This window comes from Mandrillus leucophaeus, unplaced genomic scaffold (genome assembly GCF_000951045.1).
Source record: "Mandrillus leucophaeus isolate KB7577 unplaced genomic scaffold, Mleu.le_1.0 Scaffold115, whole genome shotgun sequence".
Lineage (NCBI taxonomy): Eukaryota > Metazoa > Chordata > Mammalia > Primates > Cercopithecidae > Mandrillus > Mandrillus leucophaeus.
Window position 1 is genome coordinate 5,244,506 of NW_012099765.1, and position 25,703 is coordinate 5,270,208.

Consider the following 25,703-nt stretch of genomic DNA (forward strand, 5'->3'; position numbering starts at 1 on the left):
GGGGAGGAAAGGTAAAAAGTCAGAATTCCTTTGAGTTTGAGATGCTTATGAGTGTACAGGTGGGGAACAGATGGCTATGTTGAGATGCAAGTTGGAGTTCAGGTCTAGAGGTCAGAAGACTGGAATTGAAGATTTAGGGGCCATCAGAATATAAGGGTGTGGGTTGTTTTTGTTGTTGTTGTTGTTTCCTTTTTTTGAGACCGAGTCTCACTCTGTCGCCCAGACTAGAGTGCAATAGCACAATTTTGACTCATTGCAGCCTCTGCCTTCTGAGTTCAAGTGATTCCCCAGCCTCAGCCTCCTGTGTTGCTGGGATTACAGGCACCTGCCACCACACCCAGCTAATTTTTGTATTTTTAGTAGAGATGGGGTTTCACCATTTTGGCCAGGCTGGTCTCGAACTCCGGACCTCAGGTGATCCACCCACCTCGGCCTCCCAAAGTAGGTTTTTTTAAATCCCAAATTTCCACATCACCTCTCTCTATATAGGTTGGAATATGACAGAACTAGTCCATTCATATCACTGGTGTCCTTGAAAATTCTCTGTGGGAAGAGGACTTTTGATCTTAGAGAGGAAGTTTCTATTATCTTCTCATGACCCTCAGAAGAGTTTATAGATACAAGGCAGGCAGACAGAAAAGATATAGCACGCACTGATTGTTTTTATCCATTCAAGCACCTTCTACGTGCCTAAAACCAGGCCAAGCTCTGGGATTCAACAGCAAACAACCAAATCTTGGATCTCATGGGGGTTTATGTCTAGGGCTAGGTTTCTCAACCTTAGCACAGTTAACATTTGGGGCTGTATCATTCTTCACTGTGGGACCTGTCCTGTGCATTGTAAGAGGTTTAGCAGCATCACTGGCCTCTACCCACGAGATGCCAGTAGCACCCTCCTCAAATTGTGGCAATCAAAAGATGTCTCCAGACTGGGCACAGTGGCTCATGACTGGAGTGCTGTAATCCCAACACTTTGGGAGGCCAAGGCAGGCAGATCACTTGAGGTCAGGAGTTCAAGACCAGCCTGGCCAACATGGTGAAACCCCATCCCTACTAAAAAAAAATATATATATATATAAATATATATATATATATATGCACACATATATATAGTCGTTGTTTGTGTGTGTGTGTATATATATGTACATATGCAGAAAAAAAAATCAGTTGGATGCGGTGGCATGCACCTGTAGTCCCAGCTACTGAGGAGGCTGAGGCAGGAGAATCATTTGAACCTGAGAGGCGGAGGCTGCAATGAGACAAGACTGCACCACTGCACTCCAGCCTGGGCAAAAGAGTGAGACTCCATCTCAAAAAATAAAAATAAAAAATAAAAAGTGTCCAGACAACGCCAAATGTTTTCTGGAGAGAAATAGGGGTACAGAATTGCCTTTGTTGAGAACCACTGGTATAGGGTCATGATAGAACCTGCAGTCTCCAGGCAGCCAGCTCTCTCTAGCTCCATAAAAGAGGAACCAAACAGGTATGCTTTAAGGGGCTTTATATTAGTGGTCTTGGAGACAGGCAGTACCAGCCTGAAATCCAGAAGACTTCCTATAGGAGACTTCCTGGATGCCCCAGTATAAGTGCAATCCAACTTCAGTTATAGCATCCTCTCCAGAGAAACGCCTCTACCTCATACCTGTTTTGCCCTCCAGACTAATTACTTCCTAGGTTTTGTTTTTCCTTAAGCAGAAGCTGGCTTTGCACTTTACAAACACAAAGGATCACCTCCTCAGAAGGCCACCGGTAGAATGAACTTGTGCTGGGGTTAGCTTGGGGTTGCCTAGCAACGCCCTGCACCTACCAGGGCTGTTTTCTTCCTCTTCAAGCTAAAAGCTAAGTCCCGTCCATTAATTCCCAGCTACCCTGAAACTTCTCAGAGATTTGCCAGCTTCCTACTGCTCATGTTTTCATCTTCCTCATGTGATGTGGAGAAAACCTGCTACTGTGGTCTGTTTATTTCACTTCAGTTGGTCGGCAGGGGAAGGGTGGGGAGGAAGCAAGAGAGAAAGAGAAGGGGTTAAAAAAAAAAAAGCCTCATTCAATCTAGAAATATATGTATTTTGGGTGCGTATCTCTGACTGACACGCTAGTGTTTTTTGCAGATTTAAATCTGATGTAGCGGACGTGGGTTTCCTATACAATGAGGCTTCTGTTGACACATTAGACATGAATTTAGTCAGACATGAGACCTCAAAGTAGCTAAATAACAAAGCTCCGCCAAATAGATACCATGCTGAGCAAATGTTGATAGGTCTGTCATTTACTGTATTTTCTGTGATCCGTTCCCCAAAACTCTACCAGTAGAAATTGTTAAAGCTGAAGGTAGCTGGAGGTTGAAGAAATTCTCTTTTCCTTGAGAATCTGTGAAATGTCCCTTGGGCTTTTCCTACTGAGCTCATTTTGTTCCTGCAGAAATGTTTGTGGCATTTCCCTGCAACTGGGGATGGCTTTCCCTCCACATACCCTCTCACGGTAGGAAGTGAACAGGGGTTTTCCAGGCAGGGCCACAGTCAGGAAAAGCATGGAAATGTGAATCTGGGCTTTGTGAGGAGAGGTGTGTAGACCAAACAAGCCTTTCTCCAGGTGTGCACACACTGGTGATTTACTTGCCTGCTGGACTTAGCGCCAGGCTGTGCAACAAAAGAAAACGGTTTCCCTGGTAAGAGTCTCCTTGTTTGCCCTCTCAAGACAGCTCAGCTTCCCTAGGGAGTGCCCCACATAGGTCTCCTCTGTTGCATGCACTCCTCACCCAGATCCCAATCCAATACCACCTTCTGGAAAGGATGAGAGGCAGCAAACACTGAAGAGTGAAACTCCTCTTCTTAAAGAAGTAAAACTTAATTGCATACCCTTGAGACCTTACTTCTTAGGAAGACGCCTTTAAATTCCCACCACCGGCCAGACACAATGCCTCATGCCTGTAATCCTAGCACTTTGGGAGGCCGAGGCTGCAGGATCATTTGAGGCCAGGAGTTCAAGACTAACCTGGGCAACATAGCAAGATCCCATCTCTACTAAAAATTAAAAAGAAAAAAATTGCTGGGCTTGGTGGCACACACTTGCAGTCCTACCTACTCAGGAGGCTGAGGCAGGAGGATCACTCAAGCCCAGGAGTTCAAAGTGGCGGTGAGCTATGATCATGCCACTGCACTCCAGCCTGAGTGATAGAGTGAGACCCTATCTCAAATTCCCACCAGTGCCATATGCACATACTAGGTTTATCAGCATTCTCATAAGGGGTACTCAAGAGAAAAGAAGGAATATGCTAGGTGAAGGCCTCTGGAACACTGGAGAGAGGAATAGGGGAGATGCATGCTTTTGATTCACAAGATTTGGGCCAGGAAGGTTTCAAATCAATTACTTCCATCATTACAAAGCTTTTTATCCTCCGCCATGGCCCAATCCAGCCTGCACTTTATGTAGTTTAAAAATAGGCGTAGAAAAAGATGGAAACAGAGATGGTGGCAGAGGTAGAGATAGGATTCGAGATAGATATTCGAGGAAATTACTTTCTGGGGAAAATTAAATTAATGGTCATTGGGGTATATTTAAATTAAGTAAGAAAACATATCCCAGTGCACAACTCTGCAAATTTACTAGAAGTCATTGCATTGTACACTTAAAACAGGTGAATTTTATGGTGTATAAATTATGCCCCAATAAAGCTGTGAAAAGAAAGAAAAATGAGAAGATGTCTAGGAATTCTTGCCAGCATGAAGGTTTTGTGAGTGTGGCCACATCCTAGTAGTTCTCTGCTTCTCTCCTACCTGTTATAAAGAGTCACGGAGGCTCTGCTAGTGAGACCTTTCCCCTCTCTCTTTAGTGCACCTCCTTTCTCCACTTTCCTCCCCCAGACTCCCTTTGTCCAAACTCAGATCAGGAGAGTGCTGGCTGCAATTGTTTTGGGTCCTGGAGTAATTAGAAAATTACACAGGCAGCTGATTCTGCACAGGCATGTGAGCGCATGCTCACACACACACACACACACACACACACACACACACCCCCCAATAAAGGAAAAGAAATCCACAAAATAAGAACTACTCCTACCCCACCACCCTTCCCCCAAGCACATATATTTTTTTCTTCTATCTTTCCCCGATTCATGGCACCCAGCATCTATACCCTCCACAGCCTTCGAATCCTGCAGTATTTTCAAATCGTGCCATAAATAGGTTGAGTGATAAGCAGCCAACATCTTTAAGTGCCCCTTAAAACTAAATATTACCTGTACAAGCATATGAAAATAGCTCAGCAGAACCATCCAGTTTTCGGTCATGAGAAGCTCATGATAATCCTATGTAAATATGTATTTAAAACTCTGAAAGATGGCGGGTACTTTGCCTCCATCCTGGGTTGATAGGGAATTTTTTCTCTTCTACGGAAGAGCACTTCTTAAAAAAAGAAAAAAAGAAAGAAAGAAAAGCTTCTTTTCAGTAGCATCGATCCTGAGCTATTGGCTGGAAATCACAGCCTAGCTAGTCTGGTTGTCAGCTCAGCACTGGTTTAGTTGTCTGGGATGTGCATTGAACTCCCCGCTTTGGGAAGGTTGCCTCTGACCTAGGTCAGTTGTCACTGGGGATCCCCTGCATCTGCGACCCCACTCTGTCTTGCTACTGCATGCGTTGCCTGCTCCCCTGACTCTGTGGAAGGCAGGCGCGGGCCCCACTGTGAGGCTGGCCCAGCGGCTGCCCTGCGGCCTTGCTCCCCTCTGCATGGCTCCCCTGCTTCCCCAGCGCAGCCTCACGTCCCTCCTTCTCATCCTCTCCATTTCTCCAACCAGATGGCTGCCCTGACTTGTGCAACGGTAACGGGAGATGCACACTGGGTCAGAACAGCTGGCAGTGTGTCTGCCAGACCGGCTGGAGAGGGCCCGGATGCAACGTTGCCATGGAAACTTCCTGTGCTGATAACAAGGATAATGAGGGAGGTGAGCACGCGTCTTCTCATTCCCAGCCCCTAAGATCAGAGCGTTGTCCATGCTTTTGTCATGAGTCATTTTTCTTCTGAAAGACCTCCCCTGCACTATTGTCAAATGTTGTTGTAACATTTTCTTTGAAGCAAATGCAGCAGAGAGAACAGGTATCCTTATGCCAGGGGGGATCTCTGGGAGACACCGGCTGGAGGCACTGGGGGTTGATGCTGGCTCAGAATTCCCAAGTGTCCATTGCCACATAAAGGTGGCTGGACCCTGGCACTGCCTTCAGGGTGACCAGTCCTGCCAGACCTTTCAGGGCTGGGGACAACAGTCGGTGACAATGAGGATGACAATCTATGCCTACCACACTAGGCTGTCATAAGCAATGCCTGCTGCCTTCATCCTTACAGCCCTTTGAGATGTCACTTTACAGATGAGGAAACCAAGGCCTGAAGAGTGATTAAGCAACTTTTTCGAGATAATCCAACCACCATTAGTAAAATTGAGACCCAAACCCAACTGAGGCTCCAAAGTGTCTGTTCTAACTAGTTGTCAGCAAACTATGGTCCATGGACCAATCCTGGCCTGTAGGCTAAAAATAGTTTTAACATTTTTAATGGCTGGGGGGAAAAAATCATAAAAAGAACAATATTTGATGGTGTGTAAATTATGTGAATTCAAATTTTGATGTTTATAAATTTTTAAACAGCTTTATTGAGGTATAATCAACATATAAAAAGCTGTGTATATGGCCGGGTATGGTGGCGCACGCCTGTAATCCCAGCACTTTGGGAGGCCATCACCACCATCAAGGCCATAAACATGTCCGTCACCTCCCAAAGTTTCTTCCTACTGACTGAACCAAGGGTCGGGCTGCTTGTTTTCAAGGTCCAATAACAAGATGCAGACAAACTGGGAAAGTAACCAGAAATAAACTCTCCCAGGTACAGGGAGAAGGCCAGAGATCATTCACAGGCCAACACAAAATTACAAAGTTTTCCAGTGCATATATACCTTCTAAGCTATGTGTCTATGTGTAAGTGTGCATTCATCTGAAGACACAAGTGATTGATTCCATCTAATCTATAACTAAGGTTTGGGTCCTGGAGAGCTTCTTCCAGAGCCTCAGTAAATTTGCTTAATCTAGATGGGTCCTGGTGCCAGGGGTGATAACCCTTATCTTGTCTCCAGCTAAGGTGTGGAGGTCTGGGGAGTTCCTTTAGACTCCCAATAAAACTTGTTTAATCCTAAACGGGTCCTGGTACGAGGGATGTAAGAATTCCTTCATTATCTCGTGAAGGTTCAAGGCCCAGGAAAGGCCTAGGCAAGACTCTTGGTGGGCTTTTGTTACATTCCAGCCTTTGTGTAAGGGCGCTGGCTCTTTCTGCCTATAATATTTAACCTAATCGTTCATTCAGTGCCAAAACACTTGTCAGGGAAGCCTGCCTGTTCAGCTGTTGCTGAGACATAGCCTGCCACACTGCTCTCTTTGTGATTATTGTTGTGATTATTGTTGTGGGGTGACTTTTTGGTTTTAGAAGTTTTTGTGGTAAGAACATTTCAATGTGAGATCTACCCTCTTAGCAAATTTTGAGTATACACTACTTTGTTGGCTACAGACACTATGCTATGTGGTAGATCTCCAGAATGTCTTTATCTTGCATCAGTGACACTTTGTACCCCTTAACCCACACCTCTCCATTTATTGGAATATAACCATGCCCATTTGTTTATGTTTGGTCTAGGGCTGCTTTCACTCTCCATTTCAGAGTGGAGTCACAACAAAAACCACTTGGCCATCAAAGCCTAAAATATTTACTCTCTGGCCCTTTACAGGAATAGTTTTCTGTCCCCAGTTCTAAACCTCTGAGCTGAATTTCCCCATGTTACTTCCTGATGGAGTGCTAAGTTTCTGGGGCTAAATGAGGTTGGCTTAGCCTGTGGGCCACCTGATCTCCTAAGAATACTGTGGAATGTTCCCTAGACTTTAGTACAGGTGTGTTATCCACCCCCACCAAAATTAGTAACTGATCAGAATTCACTAGGAGCAGAAGTTGTTTCAGAGTGTAAGAAGATCCATGAGTCCAATCATTTGATTTAACAAAAATGTATTTAGTGCCACCTTGGACCAGCCATTGAAACCTAGGAATATGAATGACCAAGCCAAAGTCAATCACTGCCTTCCTGGTCCCAACAGGTCCTTTCAGTGATGTCCAGAGCAGGGTGCAATCCATCAGGGTGGTGGATGAGAGTATTAGATACTCTATTTTTATTTGTTCTCATCCTCTTAATGGATATTTTGCAGTTTCCATAATTTATGATTGCCATTGTGCCTGTATGTAATTTGTAAATAAACAGATGTACACACACTGATAGGAATACACAATCAAAACAGTTTACAGACCTGATGTGGTTTACAGAGCTCCCATTCATTCATTTTCTCTTTCCTGAAACAGAGCCAAAAGAGAAAGCACTTTAATTCATTTTTTAACAAGTTAAGGCATAACTACATAATGCATTTTTTTTCCAAGTCAGAATCGCACGACTTTTGCTGGTAAGATTCACTGTTTTTCCTTCTGCCTCCCTGGCGATTTCACTGAGCACAGCGGTTGCTTACAGATCAGCTTCTGCTTCCAGAAAGGAACTGCTCTCCTGGCTCCCTTCCCTGTTCCTGGTGTCAGCAGCTGAAAGCATAACAAATGGCTGGAATGCTGCACAGAGGGAAGAGGGGAAAGTCTGGGGGACCATCTCCCCAGCATACCCTGCATTACCCACCTCCCTCCCCACCAGCCCTACCCCTGATCCCAGCTCCCACCTGGCCAAAACCAAATTCCTGTAGTGATGGGGCTAAAAGAGGCTCACAGGGTCCCCAGTCCTAAGGGTTGCCCACCAGGCACAATTCAGGATCCCCCCCTGACTGGCAGAGACAAAGCAGTCTAAAGGCAGGGCACAAAAGCAAATGAGGCAGTGATTATGCTAAAGACAATAATGGCCTTGTTATGGGAACTATTAAAGCAAACCTCCCAAGGAAGTAATTAACCACAAAGAAAAAAAAAAAAAAAGAAGGCTGGTGGTATTTATAAAAAGAAACTCCCAGTTAATTCAGAGTTGCTTATGTCAGGTGAGAAGGGTAGACACCAATTCTGTCTCACCTGGCGTAAGCAATTCACAATTAACCGAGTTCTTTTTTTGGAGGAGATTCCTTGGTGTAGAGTATCCTTTTTATGGTTAATGACTTCCCTAGGAGGTGTGCTAAGCACTTTGCTGTTTATTGATAAATATTAAGGTTGCTCCTCATCAACTCCAGTTTCAATCCTGCAGCACACTAATTATATCACTCTTTTTGTTTGGTTGGGGTGGGGGTGGGAGTTCTGCCCTAGTCTCTGTCCTGCTTTGTGAGTTTTCAGGAAGGGCTACGTGAGTTTATAAACCTGGCAATGGGTTAGAGGCACCCGGGCAGAACATGAATGCAGACCCGGGGAGCAGCTGCAATGAACACATTGTTATAAATTTCGTGAATGGGCAAAATAATACAGCAATCTACCAAAGTGGACTGGAAAAGGCAAATCACTTTTCCATCTAGAAACACTCGAAAAAAAAATCTGAAGGGATATATATTTTTTTATTTTAAACTGAGATGGATATAGATACAAATACAGATAGAGATATCTGAAACCTTCAACAGTCTTTTTTCAACCTAGGTTCCTCTATGAGAGAATTAAGCCCTAATACTTTATGGCCACTAGTAGTTCTGAACCTTCAGCATGTGGCAAAACCACCTTGATTCAACACAGAGTGCTAAGCCCTATCCCTAGAGCTCCTGATTCTCTAAGTCTGGGGAGGGCGGTGCAAGACTTTGAATTTCTAGTAAATATCCCCGCAGTGCTGACACAGGGGACGCTGATGCAGGTCCTCCTTGAGAACCACTGTCCTAAGCCATCCGATCTATGCAATGAATTAACTTCTCTCCTGTGCATCTAGAATGGTACTGGATAAAATACCTCCTTTGGAAGAACTGAGAAAACTTTCACTCAAATATGCTCTGTAGTTAGCGTGTTGAGATGAAAATCTCTGTTGGAGAAGGCTGCCTTAGAATATCCCCGCCAAAACAGTTTATGCCGATTCCCTGCCTTCTCATCCCCTTGGCTTTCAAAGTCTCCAAACACCCCTAGTCATGTGACCGCCACTCATGTAACCTCAGGAAGCAATGGCTGATTCTGAAGGGACAAGCCTTACCTGCCCATGGCCACTAAAAAGAAGTGGAAATGGTTCAGACAGACATGGCAGCCAGCAGACTGTCTTTTTAGTAGTAAGAGATCTTCACTTGAACTGCTCACCCCAATTTGAAAAAGAAGAGACTCAAAGAAATATTTTTGCTTACAGAAGACAAATACCAGCTCATTAAAGTCTGAGAATACACACAACATGTGCACCAAGTGACAGGCGGATAATATTTAATTATCACCACCAAGACAGAGGTGCGAGATTTAGTTCATCACAGCCAGGGGTAGGAGAGAGGGTGTAGAGTTCCTCTAAAAGTGGGAACCGCAAGGTGAGGAGGCGTTGTTAGACCGTCTGACCTGGTGAGACAGTCCTTACTCCTTCTCCATTCCCCTTTATCACCCTGAACTTAGAGTCAGGAGCCCTAGCCCTCCCATCATTTCAAGCTGGCATAGGAGTGAGTCTGAAGCTCCTGTGGAATCCTATGAGATGCTTTCTCCCATCTGTAGGCAGCAGTGACAGTGGAGACCAAGGGAGGCGATGTCATAACCACATCACCTGGACATAGGGGTAGGAGGAAGCCCTTTTTAGGCTGAGCTCGTCCTCAGTCACCCCGCATCACTTTCTTCCTTACTAAACTAGGAGAGATGTCTTTTTCCTCCCATTCTGTTTCAACACAGCATTGAAAGATGTTTTGCACCTTCTCTTTCACGTCCCTGGTTTCTGAACAGGTGACACTGTATCATCATAATTGATTGAGAGCTTGGGCTTCAGAGTCAGCCTTTGTATCCCAGCTCTGCAAGTCACTTTGCTTCTCAAAGTCTCAATCTTCTTATCTGCAAAATAGGCATGGCAATGCCAATGCCACTAGCTGGTGTGAAGTTTAAGTGAGAAAATGCATGTGATATATTTTACAAGACACCTGGCTCATAGATGCCCTCACATACTGGCTGCTGCTAGCATTGACATTATTAATATTAATGTTATTTTCTAGAAAGGAGACCGAATTCATATAGATGGAATCCAACCAATAATTTTTCCAGTGTACACAACCACAAAGATTCTAACTTTGTGCTTATTGAACTTCAGTGCTGCGTGACTGTGTGGAGGGCTTGTTTAAAAGTCAGATTTCTAAGTCCCCACCTTAGAGGTTCTGATTTATTAGTCAGATATAGGATCCAAGAATCTGCACTTCTACCAAGCAACCCAGAGTGTCTGATACAAGTGTGTTTGCTCTGCAGGTGACATTTTGAGATAAACTTTTTAAAATAATGGCTTTTCCTGGGTGGGCTGACCCAGCCTAATGTCACAGTGCTTACACCCAAAACCCTTTCCCCTAGAATCCCCAAAACACAGGAGTGCAGTGAGGAGGGGGAATTTTATTTCAGGAAGAAATAAGTAGCTGAAAAGACATGAAGTCTGGGCATGGTGGCTCATGCCCGTAATCCTAACACTTTGGGAGACCAAGGTGAGTGGATCACTTGAGCTCAAGAGTTCAAGACCAGCCTTGGCCACATGGTGAAACTCCATCTCTACAAAAAATACAGAAATTAGCCAGGCAGGCATCCTGGCATGTGCCTATAGTTCCAGCTACTCAGGAGGCCAAGGCAGAAGGATTGCTTGCTCAGGAAGTTGAGGCTGCAGTGAGCCGTGACTGCGCTATTACACTCCAACCTGGGTGACAGCGTGAGACCCTGTCTCAAAACAAACAAAAAAAAGACATGAAGATATTTTTCCATTTAGGTCCTTAGTGAATGATTTCAGTATGATTTAGAAGTTCTCCATTCTTGGGTGGAGAGTTGGCTAATGTTTGTTTCAAAGTTTAAAAAACCTTTAACTCTCTGTCATTGGGGTACAAATTCATCCGTCCCCTCATCCATCCATCCATCCATTCATTAGCTTATTCATTTATGGTTTAACAAACATTTGTTGAGGGTTTACTAAATGTTAGACCCTGAAAATAAGCCTTTAGAATACTAAAGTAAACATGACATATGTCCACAAAGAGCTCACTATCCATCTACAAAGGTGGATAAACACATTGTTATTATTATTATTACAGTCCAGCATATGAGAGGTGACAGGGATGGACCATCTTATTAGATGGCAGTAGTTCAGTGGGAGCATAGCAAAGGAACTGTCACATGTATGGGTGTCAGGAGCATGACATGAGAGAAAGCCCAGCCCAGTGTTAAGGCCAGGCTCTTCAGCTCGTTCCCATGGAGTGTCCTCAAAGCCACAGATCTGTGTGATCAGTAACCCCTGGTAGAGACTCTTCAGACCACTAGCAGTTTCTGTAGTTCCCTCTCTAAATGAAGGACTCCACACTGGCTTCTTCGCAGAGCAGTATTTCCCACCCTACCTCTATCTGCAAGGCTTGGATCCTTGCTTCACTCCAAAAGAGGCTGCCTTGGGTTAAGAGACGTGGATGCTGGCCTGAGCTCCGGGCATGCCATCCAAGGCACTCCAGCCAGGTCTAAATGAGGAGAAATAACACTGGAGTCTGTCCAAAGCACTTGGAACAGGCAAAACCCACCCCTCGCCCACTGCCTCCTTCCACTCCCTCCCCATCCCATAACCATCCAAATTGGTTTGACACGATTCAGGAATGCTCTTCCAGCATTTATCTCACTTGTTAATTAATAACTCACCTTGTCTGTGCATTTAGCAGAGCCAAGCTTGGGACTTCAGGGACTCCAAAAGGGTTCTGGTTCCCAGGCCCAAATAGTCCAGTTTCTTCCTCCAGTGAGAGACAAAGCTTGGTGAACCCATTGTAAATGCCTTGATTAATATATCCCAATCATGTTGATGGATTGGTTGGGTGGGGAACAGCTTAAAAGTACAACATTGTGCTATTAATTGGGTTGGATGAGGATTCCCTTTGCAGTCCAAAGACCTTGTGGCAAATGTAGCTGGGCCATAAACAGAGTCCCTGATTAGCTCCCAGAGAGAAAAGCAATGTATCTAATGCTTAGGAGGAAAACTTGGCCTTGAGGACACTGCCAGCTGGCCAGATGCTGGGTCTCTCTTCTTTAGGAGGGAAGTAGAATTAGCCTCAACTGAGATCCTCAGGGAACATATAGCAACAGGGATCTGAAATTATTCTGGCTCTTCCAATTGAAATAAGATCTTTGACTTCCTGGGCATATTTGACTAGAGAATCTTCTGTTTAGAAAACTGTAAGGTAGAGGTTCAGTTTTCTTTTATTCTACTGAGGTTTAGAAAAAAGATAGAACCAACTGGGCACGGCGGCTCATACCTATAATCCCAACACTTTGGGAGACCAAGGAGGGTGGATCACTTGAGGTCAGGAGTTTAAGACCAGCCTGACCAATATGATGAAACCCTGTCTCTACTAAAAATACAAAAATTAGCCGGACATAGTGGCTCACACCTGTAGTCCCAGCTACTCATGAGGCTGAGGCATGAGAATCTCTTGAACCCAGGAGGCAGAGGCTGCAGTGAGGCAAGATCATACCACTGCAGCACTCCAGGCTGAGTGACAGAGCAAGATTCTGTCTCAAAAAGAAAAGAAAGAAAGAAAGATAGAACCTATTCTCTTGCATATAAAAATTATAATCAGTAAGATTTTTGAGAGCTTACATATGCCAAGCGCGGTGCTGAGCTTGCTCTGCACCTGGGTTACAGGAACAGCCTCGCAAGTGGTCTCCCCGCTACTCCTTTTGCTGTCTGCTCTCTGTTCCTCCACACAGCATCCAGAGGGACTGTTTTGGTATGTTGATGCAAAAGTTATTGCAGTTTTGACCACTGAAAGCAATTAATTTTGCACCAACCTAATACACTGTAAATCTCATCATTCCATGTTCTCAAAGGGTTTCTCATGAAGTTAGATTCAAAATCAGATGTTTTTTTTCACCTTGGCTTAGAGGGCCCTCTGTGTGTCCCCTGCCTTGTCTCTGACCTGTCCTCCCCCATCCCCTCCGGAAGCTCAGCCTCATCCACTCTGGCTGGTGTTCAGACCACACAAGCGCAAAGATTAGTTCCACCCGAGAGTCTTTGCTAGTGCAAGGTGGAAATGCCCAATCCAGGCACACTGTGTCACTGGCTCATTGTAGTCATTCAGTTCTCAGCTCAAATGCCTGAGAAGGACTTACTATGAAGTCTTCCTCTGTCTCTCTCCCATCAACCATTAGTGTTTCCTTTATGGAAATACCACACTCCTAAATTTTCTCAAACTATTATTCTTGTAGGTTTTCTGTTTCTTCACACTAGACTATAAGTTCAATGAGTCTATTTCATCATATTATTTCCATTATACAGATAAGGATACAAAGGCTCAAGAAGTTAAGACTCAGAATAGGCTTTTCAGCTAACCACCATGATATATGGTTTTTCTCCTTTAAAGCCATTGGCTCGTCTTTTCTAAAACACTCAAAAACTTTGGACGGTGTTTCTGAAGAAGATTCAAACAAGTACAGAATGTGTGTTGCTGCAAAGAAGCCTTAGAAAAAATCACCTCAAAGGCAAAACTTTTCCATTGAAAACCTTTTCCTGGTACATGTAATTGACCATTGAATTAGTTTTTTTTTTTGGTTTTTTTTTTTTTAAAAAAAGGTATTTAAAGTTTATAATTTACCCAACACAGCACTTTCAGGCTTTTTTAATCAAGTCTTTATTAGTTTAAATGGTTATTAAGTGTCTCTGAAGGGATTATGTTTTTTTCCCCCGATTAGATGACAAATCAAATATTCATTATGAAATTGTGATGAAAATGCATAATCTGAGAAAAAATTTTAATCATGTAAATCACTATGGACTTATTTTAGGGAATTAAAGGATGAAAACACAGATTTCACTGGTGGCAAGGAGGTAATGTTGATATCATTATGTTGGCTTCCTGTATTTGTGCCTTGGCCAGAGTCTTGCCCTAGATGGTGGCAGGCACACCCCTGCCATCCCCTGGTCTCTGTGACCAGCATTGGAATAAAGAGGCAAGGTCCTCATGCCATCACTAGCTCTCTTGCTCCCACAGTCTTCCTCCCAGTCCAGACTGGTGGTTCCCTACTGGGGCAACTCGCTCGCCCAGGAACATCTGGCAGTGACTGGAAGCATTCATGAGTCATGGCGGTGGGGAGGTGGGGAGGTGCTACTGGCATCCAGCAGGTAGAGGCCAGGGTTGCTGCTAAATGCCCTACACACATAGGAGAGCCCCAAATCAAAGAATGATCTGACCCAAAATGTCAATAACGCCAAGGCTGAGAAATCCGATATAGACATTTAATGTCCCAGGAACACATCTGTCTGAGGGACCAGATGGTCCCAAAACAGGCAGTGTCCATGGGCCTGATTTGAAAGGACGTGATGTCCAAAACCCTAAGGCATTGAGCCCTTACCAAGGGCCAGGCCCATGCTAAAACTTCACCCACATTGCCTAAATAAATCATAACAATCCCCACAAGAGCCCTAAGAATCTCTCATTATCCTTTACATAGAAGCAGAAACTAAGAGCCAGAGAGGTGAAGTGGCTTGTCCAAGCTCCCAAAGCAAAAACATAGCCAAGGCAGGATTCAGAACCTGGGTCAAGAGCCCTCCTCTGGGCGCCTCACAGCACCTGAGTGTTTGTTGTGTTTGGGCTCAGAGCAAGGCAGAGCATAAGGGCTTGAACAACCTCCGCCCCGCGGAAACACGAATTCTGCAGCATGCTTTAAAATACCATCGACGTTAGCTTTTCCCTCCAGTTTTGGATTTGGAACGCATTTTTGCCACAAAGTGCTTAGGCACTGAAATGCCAGGGGGTGAGCAGGGGAGAGTTGAGCAGTTGGACTTTAAATAGCAAGGTGTTAGCAAGCAGCACAGCAAGAGCAGCTGCCCAAGGCCTGTGCTCTTTTCTTTGACTTTCTATCTTCTCAGCCAAGAGCTCTGGGGGATTGGAGAGGGGCCAGAACTCTGTGGCCAAGTGCAAATCCAGAGAAAACTGCAAGGTGTTCCCCAAACTGCTGCGCCTAATGCTTCTCTTCCTCCCCACTCACAACCAAGACCTAACCTTTCCACGGTGATTCTCCTCCTCTGCCTGTCCTCAGGGTATGTCATCATGGAGCTCTCCCCACCCCCTTCAGTTTCCTGGAACTCCATGGCCACCTGCACTGAGGCACACTACCTCTTTCATTTATAAGAATCACAGGATGATTTCATTTGTGGGAGTCTGGAAATGTCAGATGCAAAAAGGCTAAAATATAGAGTCCCCAGCAGCTGCAAAGCCCAGGGAGGGAAAGTCACTTACTCAAGGCCAAGGAGCAGGTAGGGCAGACCTGAGACTGGAGTCCTGGTTTCCTGGCTCAAAATCCAGTGTGCTTTTCTCAATGCTATATCACCACCAGAAGGACCCAGTGACCCTCAGGAGAATGGGTGTCTTCCACTACTGGTTGGAGCCAAGATCTGTCTCAGACCTGGGACCTAGATTAGAATGAGTGGAGGTGCCTAGGGCGCCTCACAGTGAGTGCCACCTTCACTTTTGCCCCCTCAGCCCTTCATTCACCTCTTCCTAGTTGCAACCCTGCTCAGACCTCTTGTCATTGATGGCAATGACAGAAAACACCCTCTCCCACACAAGCCACACTCCTGGACAGACCCTCACCACCAAAATCATTTATTCAATTCAACAAACGTATACCAAGCCCCCACTCTGTGACCGGGCATGTGAACGAGAAAGACTCAAACTCTGCCCATAAAGAATCCTCCGTCTGGTGGGAAGTAAAATACATACAAAAGCTGTCACTGCAGAGCCATGTATTAAGGGTCCATAATAGAAGCAAGGCCAAGAGACCGTGGCCGCTCACAAGAGAGGCACTGAAGACTTCCAAAATAGGTACAGCTTGAATATTAAAAGATATAAAGGAATTAGGCAAGGAAGGAGGGAAAAGCATTGTGAATGAAGGAAATGGCAAATGCACAGAGGCAAAAAACAGCAATGCCTGTGTGGGGCCTCTGAGAAGCCTAGTACCTTGCAGCCTAGTCCACGTGGAGAATGGAGGAGGATGAGGCTAAAATGGGGTTTGCATGCAGTGCTGGGCAGAGCACAACACAGCCAACATATTTGTTTGTGCCTCCCACCACATAGCATCTCAGTCTTCAAAATTGCAACCATGCCTGCCCTCAGACAGAAGGCTGATATATCTGCTTGAGTTATTATAAACACACACGCCACAGCTGAGAAGCAGGCGTGGCCTTTTGTTATATTCCCTCCATTGCACTTAGGCATTCTTTCTCCCAGGGAGAGGAGACAGCCTGGCAGGGTAGTCAAGAGGCTTTGGGATCTGAGCTTCAGGTCATGTCCCAGCTCCTCCACTTCCTCAAGATATGAGCTTAAGCTTAAGCTTTGTCCTCTATAAAGCAGAGCTAGGGCTAACTTCTACCTCATAGGATGCTGTGAGGCTGAGATGAGTTAATGCATGCAGAACAGTCAGCACAATGGTTCGTATACATCTTATACGTCAGTGAGCATCAGAATCACCTGGAAGGCTTCGTGCACAGATGGCTGGGCCCCACCCTCAGAGTTTCAGATTCAGTAGGTCTGGCAGGAAGCCCGAGAATGCGCATTTCTCACAAGTGTCCAGATGATGCTGACGCGTTGAGAACCACTGACTTAGCGTAATGCATACCTTTTGAAGGGAAGCTCAAGTGCTGGCAGAGGGATTCCTCCGAGCGCGCCAGCCCTGGGCCAGCTGATGAGGAGAGACAGGCCAAACAGCTCTGCATCCTGAGGCAGTGGCCACTTGATTAGCATATGGACCTTGGGTACATTCCTAGGTTCACTGAGGTCCTTTTCACAGAAGCTTGTCATCTGGAGAGGAGTCAAGGCTCCAACTTCCCAGGATTCATCCTCCTCCTTCAAGACTATTGGAATAAAAGAAGAATGTGGAAGGAGTTTGCTGGGAGAGGGCAGTGATAGGTGGCCCTGGTTCATTGCCTTTTATGACATTCTGCTGCTTCTGCCATACCCCCTGCCCCACTTAGGACAGGTGATGCTGTGCCATTTACTGCTGGGGTCCACAGACTTTGGAATCAGACAGACCTAGCTGTACATTCTGACTCAGGTTCTTACTAGCTGTGCTTCCTTGAGCAAAGGATCTAACCTCTCTGAGACTCAGTTCTCTCATCTAAACTGGAAACAATGATATCAACCTCATTAGCCTGTTGTAAGGTTTGACTAGAAAGTTTATACAGAGCAACTTAATGCCCCTTTATTTAAATGGCTGCTCTGAGTGTTTGCATCTCCCCGTATGATGTGAGTTCAGAGATTCTAAAAACACACACTGCCTCCCCATCAAAAACTCACCATTTCAAATAATGCATACATTTCAAAATCAGGAGCCCATCTTTTGGTCCCTGTTATAATACATTTCCCTCAATTTCATCCCCACTGGCTCTGGAATGAGTGCTGTCTTCCCTCAGAGATCATGAACCGGTGACCCCCAAGCTGGGTGGGTCACTGCAATGTTCCGTTTAGCCACACAGGCTTACAAAAATCTTTGCATTCATTGCTGACTTTTAGAGGATTCATTAAACTAACAAAGAAACTGAGGGCCTAGAGGTTAACTTGCCCAGAGTCAAACAGTGGAAGAGCTGGGATTGGAGCCCAGTTCTTTTGATTCTAAATGCCTTGTTCATTCTTCTCTCAGACCCTTTTTCGGAAAGTAATTTTATACCAGGTGTGCCAGAGAGTCCAAAGCCGCTAGGTATCTGGGGTCATGCTGGAAAAGTGGAATCCATGGAGAAGACAGATGCAGAAAAGAGAAACGGCAGTCCCCGGAGCAAGCTTCTCCTGCTCTTACTTCTGCCGTGCTCACTCAGAAAATTTGTGGCTCAAGGAGTATAGAACCAGGGAGAAAACCCCAGCCTACCTGGGGTCCATCACTCAAAGTCTTAGTCCTTTAATGAGCAACACTAATATCATCACTACCCAACTAGCACACTGTCTGCCAGGGTGGCCATTGCACAGGCCTTTGACATGCTCTCTTTGTCTATGCATCTTGCCACACAGATTTTTGGATGCCCCATTACCTGGCCTCTCCATTCCCTACTTCTAATCCTTAAGGCCATGATTTCTTAGTAGCTTTCCACCTCCATTCAGATCATGCCAACAACTTCTGTGGGCTGGACTATGGGTCCTCCAGCTTCTAATCTGTTCCCCACAGAGCAGCTGGAAGAATCCTTTTAGAAGTCAGATCCTATCACACCCCTGCGCAAGCCTTGCCAGGGCCTCTCATCTCCCGTAGCATGGCACCTAGGTTGCCGCAGTGGCTTCCATTGCTCTGCATAAGTGAGTCCCTGCTTCCATGCTGATCTCATTTCCTCTCTCTCTTCCTCCTCCTCTCTGCCCTATACCTGCCATCTTGCCAGTCCTACAACTCACAAATACACTTTCACCCTAGGCTTCTGCACTTGCTGTTGCCTCTGCTCAGAGTGTTCTTCCAGATGTTTCCATGACTCATTTCCTCCTTTCATTTAGGTTTCTACACGAACATCACTTCCTCAGAGAAGCCCTCCCTGACTTCCCTGTCTAAAGCAGAAAATCCCCTCCTTCATCACTCTCCAGCCCTTTACCCTGCTTTACTTAGTGTCTTCAGAACACTGTCACTCTAAGTCCATCAGGCATTCATTTGTTTATTGTCTATTCTCCCCCTCTAGAATCTAGGGCCATAATCACAGGGTCCTTGTCTGCCTTGGTCAACTCATTGTTACACGAATTGAATGAATAAAAGCTTTCATGAGAAGTGTTTGGGATCGGAAGCAATTGTCTTTTATTCAATAGATTATTGGGAGATAAATACATTTCATTCTAGGATTTCAAAAAACATGCATACAGACAGTGACACCCACGTCACTGTATACCACTGACATCATTTTATCAATGCAAAGAAAATCCAAATATAAAATACATCTTTTCAGTAAGGCATGAAGACAGGGTTGTACTGCTCTTCATCTGTATCATTGACTTGGCCTCATCCTGTCCATTTACTTCCTGTGGGTTGGTGCAGTAGGTATGAAAGCCTCATAATCCTGCTTTAAAACAAGAGGAAAGGCAGAGGCTGCTGCGGATTGTTCTTGGGTGAACTCTGACCTCCCAAACTACAGCTTGCTGGAGAAGCATAGAGTAGGGGAGAAGAACAGCAAGTCTAAGGCTGGGCCAGCTGCGCGTGAATCCCAGCTTCCCCACCCACCAGCAGCTGCCCAACCTTAGTCAAGTAACTGACCCTCTCTAGGACTGGGTTTCTCCGTCTCAAAAGTGGAAGTAAACAAATGGTTACTATACAACAAGTCCTTCTGCTTATGGTTTATTTGATTTTTTTTTTTTTTTTTGCAACAGCCCTGTTAAGCTGGTGTGATTATTTTTATTTTACAGATGAAGAAACCAAGACTCAGAGAAGTAAAGTAACTAGCCCAAGGTCACACAGCCAGTATTTTGCTGACCTAGGGTTGAACACAGATGAGCTGCCTCTAGATCCTGTGATCGTAATTGGCAGTATGACACTCATTCCTAGTATGTACACCGTAGAGTAGATGTGAAGATTAAATGACAGCCAGGCATATGGCTCAAACCTGTAATCCCAGCACTTTGGGAGACTGAGGCAGGAGGATTGCTTGAGCCCAGGAACTTGAGACCAGTCTGGTCAATATAGCAAGACCCTGCCTCTACAAAAAATTAAAAAGTTATCCAGGCACAGTGGTGGGTGCCTATAGTCCCAGCTACTCAGCAGGCCGAAGCAGGAGGATCTCTTGAACCCAGGAATTTGAGGCTGCAGTGAGCCAAGATTGCGCCACTGCACTCCAGCCTGGGTAACAGCACAAGACCTCATCTCTAAAAATAAACAAATAAGTACAAAACAAAATAAACGAGAACATCTCCAGAGAGTGCTAAGCACAGTACCTGGAACATGACAACGGCCACGTTTAGGAAAGACATCATTTAGAAATTAGTACTTCCAACTCCTATAATTCCACAGGAAGCTCGTAGGATAGCCAAATCCAGGCCCTTCTACCAGCTGGCAGTCTGGGCTATTTCTTTATGCAGCAGAAGGAGAAGCATCATGCCCCCCTACTAATCCTCTCCACTCTGGGGCCAAGCCTCTCATCTTCCCCCCAGGGACAAGGTCTCCCCTCAGGCGGAAAGTAACTGTTCCGGCTTGTTGCTCTGAGGTGTCGGTGGTGACAGCCCCTTTTCTTTCTGAGGGACCCAGCAGGTCACTGTCTGGCACCAGGCTGCCACCCCCTGCCGAGCCTGGGCTGCGCTGGCCGTCCGCTCAGTTCTGTGTGACCTGTCAGTGGGCTCTTTGAAATGGAGGTTGATGAGGAACAGAGCGGGGTAGACCAGGCAGCGAGAGGCCAGGAACAGCAGGCAGAGGGCAAGCGTTTGGGGAAGTCAGAGGCCAAGAGCAGAGGCCCCTGCTCTCTGTTGCCAGTGGTTTTTGTAACAGCAAAGTGGGGAGACAGCCGCAGCCAGGATAGAAATCCCCCAGGTATAAAAAACGTGGCTCTAGGCTAACAAGGGTGAGACTGTGCCAGAGAGGCCTGTCAGAGGCTGTCCAAGGTGGGAAATTTCTGATCAAATGAGATCATTCCCAGAGGCCCTTTCTGGGTTGAGAGTCAGCAGGGGTGGGGCAGGGAGAGGAAAAGAAGGAAGGGGAAAGAGAAAGAGAAAACAACTAAGAAATAAACATGTTTTCTGAAGCTACAGTATTTCCCTTCCTAAGACCTGCAACATTCAGAGGGTACCTATATATGGCTGTGACTGCTTCCAGCCCCCTGTGAAGAACCCAGAGCAGAAGTCAAGAGGCTTTGGAGGAGGCCGGGCGTGGTGGCTCATGACTGTAATCCCAGCACTTTAATTCCAGCACTGTAATCCCAGAAGTCAAGAAGCTTTGGGAGGTCAAGGCGGATGGATGACTTGAGATCAGGAGTTCAAGACCAGCCTAGCCAACATGGTGAAACCCCATCTCTACTAAAAATACAAAAGTTAGCCAGGCATGGTGAAGGGCACCTGTAATCCCAGCTACTTGGGAGGCTGAGCCAGGAGAATCACTTCAACCCAGGAGGCAGAGGTTGCAGTGAGCCGAGATGGAGACACTGCACTCCAGCCTGTGCAACAGAGTCGAGACTCTGCCAAAAAAAAAAAAAAAAAAAAAGAGGCTTTGAGGTAGACAACCAACGTGTGAATCATGAATCACTTCTCCATCATTTACTAGCACTGTGACCCTGGGCGAGACCCTTAAGCTCTATGAACCTCAGTTTCTTTATCTGCAAAATGAGGATCATAGAACCCACCTCAAAGGGTTCTTGAGAGCATGACTGGATGCTGGCTGGATCTCAGCACAGGCTGAGAAAGCACAGAGGGGCTTAAGTGGCTGGCAGAGGGCCAGGCACTTAAGTGTAAACTTAAGTCAAAAGTGGAAACTGGGTGAAGCTAGGAGCTGGGGCAGAGGGCTGACCAAAATATTCTGCAGCGCAGTTTTCCCAAAACATAGATCACCCTCTAATAGGTATGTAAATGGTTACTGTCAGTAACTGCCTTAGATAAAAGAGCTCATATATATATGCTCGTACAAACATGGCATGGCAGAAGGTACAACAGGCTCCTGTGTGTTGGACACTCGGCATAACAGTCACATAACCTTACATGGCAGCTTTGTGTAGGATTTTGTTCCAGAGTGCAGCAAACAGGGTCCAAAATCCAGTCCTACCGCTTAAAAACAAGGTGGCCATAGGTGAGTTATTTAATCTCAAAGTCTCCTATTCCTCATCTGTAGACAGTAATGTTAATAGCAGCCAGGATTCTAGTGGTGACTTAACAAGGGGATGCATTTAAAGTACCTAAGCCAGGGCCAGGCACCCAGGGAGCTCCTCGTGAGCACCAACCACTGGTTCTCATTAGACATGGTTGCCATTAATGTTCCATTGTCCTGCTGACCCTAGGATGTTGTCACCTAGCACAGGGTCCCCACTCTAAAATGCACTGGCCTTGGGAGACCCTGGGAGCTGGAGGACAGAGGCTCTGAACTGAGGTGCTGGTAGTACCAATGTGGTTTGTGTTGGGCCTGATCACCCAAAGCCCTGCACTTTATAGGAAGTCAATCAAGGATAAGACTGCCACTTGTGCCTATTGAGTAGATAGAGGTATGGCTGGTCCTTCCAAGAACAAAGCCCCCAAACCTAGAGCGCTGTGTTCTCATGAACTGTTTCCCAATGTGTATGGCACTAGATGCAATTGCAGGGAGAGGCTCGGAGCCAGAAGGGTCCATCAGTAGGAAATGCTGCGTGCTCCATGACAATATTAAAGACTCATAATATTGAGTCTTTATCCATGTATCAAAGCCTCCAGGAAGTCCTGCTGTAAAGAAACCAGTTTAACTTTGTTTAACTGACTCCAAAATTATATTTGACAGCATATCCTCCCCTCCCACCTCCATTTTTGTGTTTCAGGGAATGCATATTAACATCCTGCAGGAGACAGAGTTTGGAGAAGCTGTTGTAGCCCCTCAGCTGTACTGCTGTGGATATTTGAAGGCTTTTTCTCAGTCACTCAGAACAGGGGTCTCAAGCTTTAGTGAGCAAAATAATCCTTCTCGAGAATCTTCTTTAAAATGCAGATTCCCGACCAGGCACTGTGGCTCACACCTGTCATCCCAGCACTTTGGGAGGCCAAGGCAGGTGAATCACCTGAGGTCAGGAGTTTGAGACCAGCCTGGCCAACATGGTGAAACCCTGTCTCTACTAAAAATAAAAATTAAAAAATGAAAAAAAAATAGCCAGGCATTGTGGCGGGCACCTGTAATCCCAGCTACTCAGGAGACTGAGGCAGGAGAATCACTTGAACTCAGGAGGCAGAAGTTACAGTGAGCCGAGATGGCACCATTACACTCCAGCCTAGGCGACAAAAGCGAGACTCCATCTTAAAATTAAAAAAAAAAAAAAAAATGCAGGTTCCCAATATTTAGTCTCAGGAATTCGGTACGTCTGGGTTGATGGCATCTTAACATCATTCCAGAGCAGGTAGTCAGGGAGCACACCTTCAGCAACGCTGGTTTACAGCTTAGCCACTGGAAATACGGTGCTCAGAGCAACAGCATAGGCATCACCTGGGAGCTCATAAATAATGCAGGCTCTCAAACCCCACCTTAGGAAACGGGATGATAATTTACCTTTTAACAAGATCCCTGAGTGATTGTGGTGTTCATTAGAATTTGAGAAGCATTGGTTTGAGAGGTTTTTGTTGATGGCATTCGTTTTTGGTTTTTGTCCATTAGTTGTTGGTGAAGAATCATTTTTTAAAAATAACTGGACAAACACTATAAGCCCCTTGTCAAACATTTCCCCCAGTGGCTTCAAGGTACAGTCTATCAAAGAGAGGTCTTACCTGAATCAGATTTCTGCCTTTGGTAGCAGAGCCTTGATTTGCTTAAGCAGCCCTTGCTTTTTTCCCACATCCATCCTAAAGAGTGGAAAAGCCAGCAAACAGCTTTCACTGGGGCCTCCACTCTGCCAGATCTCTGGTCAGACATGATTCATCTTCCATGGCTAAGTCGTAAGAAAGGCCAAAAGGTGTTTTGTCCAATGATCTCTGGACTTGGAAGTCAGAGTCAGAAAAGAATTGGCAAGAAGTAGGAGGAAAACTTCCAACAGGTCTTCCAGAAGGAGTACAAATACAGTTTTACTTCTTTTTTTCTTCTTCTTCTTTTTTTTTTTTTTTTTTTTTTTGAGACAGAGTCTCACTTTGTCGTCCAGGCTGAAGGGGAGTGGCACGATCTCAGCTCACTGCGACCTCCACCTCCCAAGTTCAAGCAATTCTTCTGCCTCAGTCTCCTGAATAGCTGGGACTACAGGTGTGCACCACCATGCCCAGCTGATTTTTGTGTTTTTAGTAAAGACAGGGTTTCACCATGTTGGTCAGGCTGGTCTCGAACTCCCGACCTCAGGTGATCCACCTGCCTCAGCTGCCCAAAGTGCTGGGATTACAGACGTGGGCCACCACACCCTGCCCAGTTTTACTTCTTGCAATATTTGAGAATGGCCATTGCTCTGTGCATGGAAGCAGGATGCCTGAGGAGCGATGGTTCATCAGGCAGCCAGGGTATTAATGGCAGGTGAAACCTTCCAAACGAGCACCCTGTCAGACAATCCATTGCTTTAAAAGGTTGGCAATGCAGGAGACCTTACAGAGGCAATGAAGAACTAATCTCGTATTGCCAGGTTAAATCAAATCAGCCTTGCCCGTTCCTTTCACTTCTTAGTTACATCAAGCCCAAATACTTTCAATTATCCTCACTTCTACCTTGTCGGCAGACGTAGGATAAAATGCAAATGGAACAGTACCTTTCTCTCGTGGAGAGCAGGAAATATCATTAAGAATAACCTTCATGTATTGAGCTCTTCCTCTGTCTTAAGTGCTATACATTCATCATCTCATTTCACATGCACCTTCTTAGAGCACCTCTTTGCATTTCAGTGTAGTCGGCATTATTAAGTCCATTCTATAGATTGGAAAACTGAGCCTCAGGAGTTCAGTCACTTGCCCAAGATGGCACAGCTGATGGATAATAGACCAGGTGTTAAAGCCAAAACATTCTAATTCTAAAGCCCATGTTCGTTTGCTATTTTTCAAACTGAGCCAAAAGCCCGTACCACCCTGGGCAAATGGGGCAGGGCAGGGACCAAGCATTCCATCTCAGGGGGCCCCGAGCTTTGGGGTGACTCCCTTAAAATTTTCTAAGTTGCCCTCACAGTATCAGGGACTGGCCAGGGTCAGCAATGCTAACTGGGAGGAGCACCCCAGTCCAGATCAGGACTCATGTGAACCCTGATCCCTGTTCCTCCCCTTCAGGGTGCTCTTTGACCCTCTAACACCCCTCATCCCCACTCCTGTGCATGTAGGGTCAATAAGATGCCCCAGATTGTTTTGGGATTTGCATCTATGGGATATCCTAAGGCCCAATGGCCAGTCCCAGTTCCAGTGGGCAGCCTAGCAAGCACTGGCTGGAGGACTATTTCTTTTGCCAATCAAGTTTCCAGAATGGTGCTGACCTGCTGGTTTGGGGTGACTCAAATTGTTTATATAGCCGGGGGTCTAGCAAAAAAAAAAAAAAATGCCCTTTGACCGGGCTGCTACACACCTTAGGCATGCCCTGCAGGAGTTTACCTCAAAACAAACCAACTCCCCAGGCAAAACCAACCCTATGGTTGCCCTCTTTTTACTCAGGAAACTTTCCATCTCTAACTTAAATTCAGCAGGAGCCTTTGGCCTTTGCCAACCAGCAGTTAAGTGCCCTCTAGGACCCCTACACCTTCTTCGTTTCCATCACAAACAACCAGATTTCATCTTCCTTGCCCCAACTTATAGCTTCTTCCCTCCTTTTTATTGCTGCATTAATTTTTCAACCCCTCATCAGTGTTAGCTGATCTCAAAAATGACCCTGAGTTACTGGGTTCACCACCTGACTACCCAGACTTTTCTTGGGGAAGTGACAGCTTGGCAAGCACCTAGCTCTGTATAGGTAAACAAACCAATATGATGCCAAGAAGACTCAAAAAGAAAAAAAAAAAAAAA

At 45.6% G+C, this 25,703-nt stretch overlaps 1 protein-coding gene across 4 annotated transcripts in view; it reads left to right on the forward strand.

The window, feature by feature from the left end:
• TENM2 (teneurin transmembrane protein 2) overlaps positions 1-25,703 on the forward strand; it is a 998,748-nt gene that overhangs the window by 881,907 nt on the left and 91,138 nt on the right. For all 4 annotated transcript variants that reach the window (XM_011997828.1, XM_011997839.1, XM_011997846.1 and 1 more), the window contains one exon: positions 4,790-4,936. In XM_011997828.1, coding sequence (XP_011853218.1) covers positions 4,790-4,936 — 147 coding nt within the window. The remainder of the gene's footprint in view (positions 1-4,789; positions 4,937-25,703) is intronic.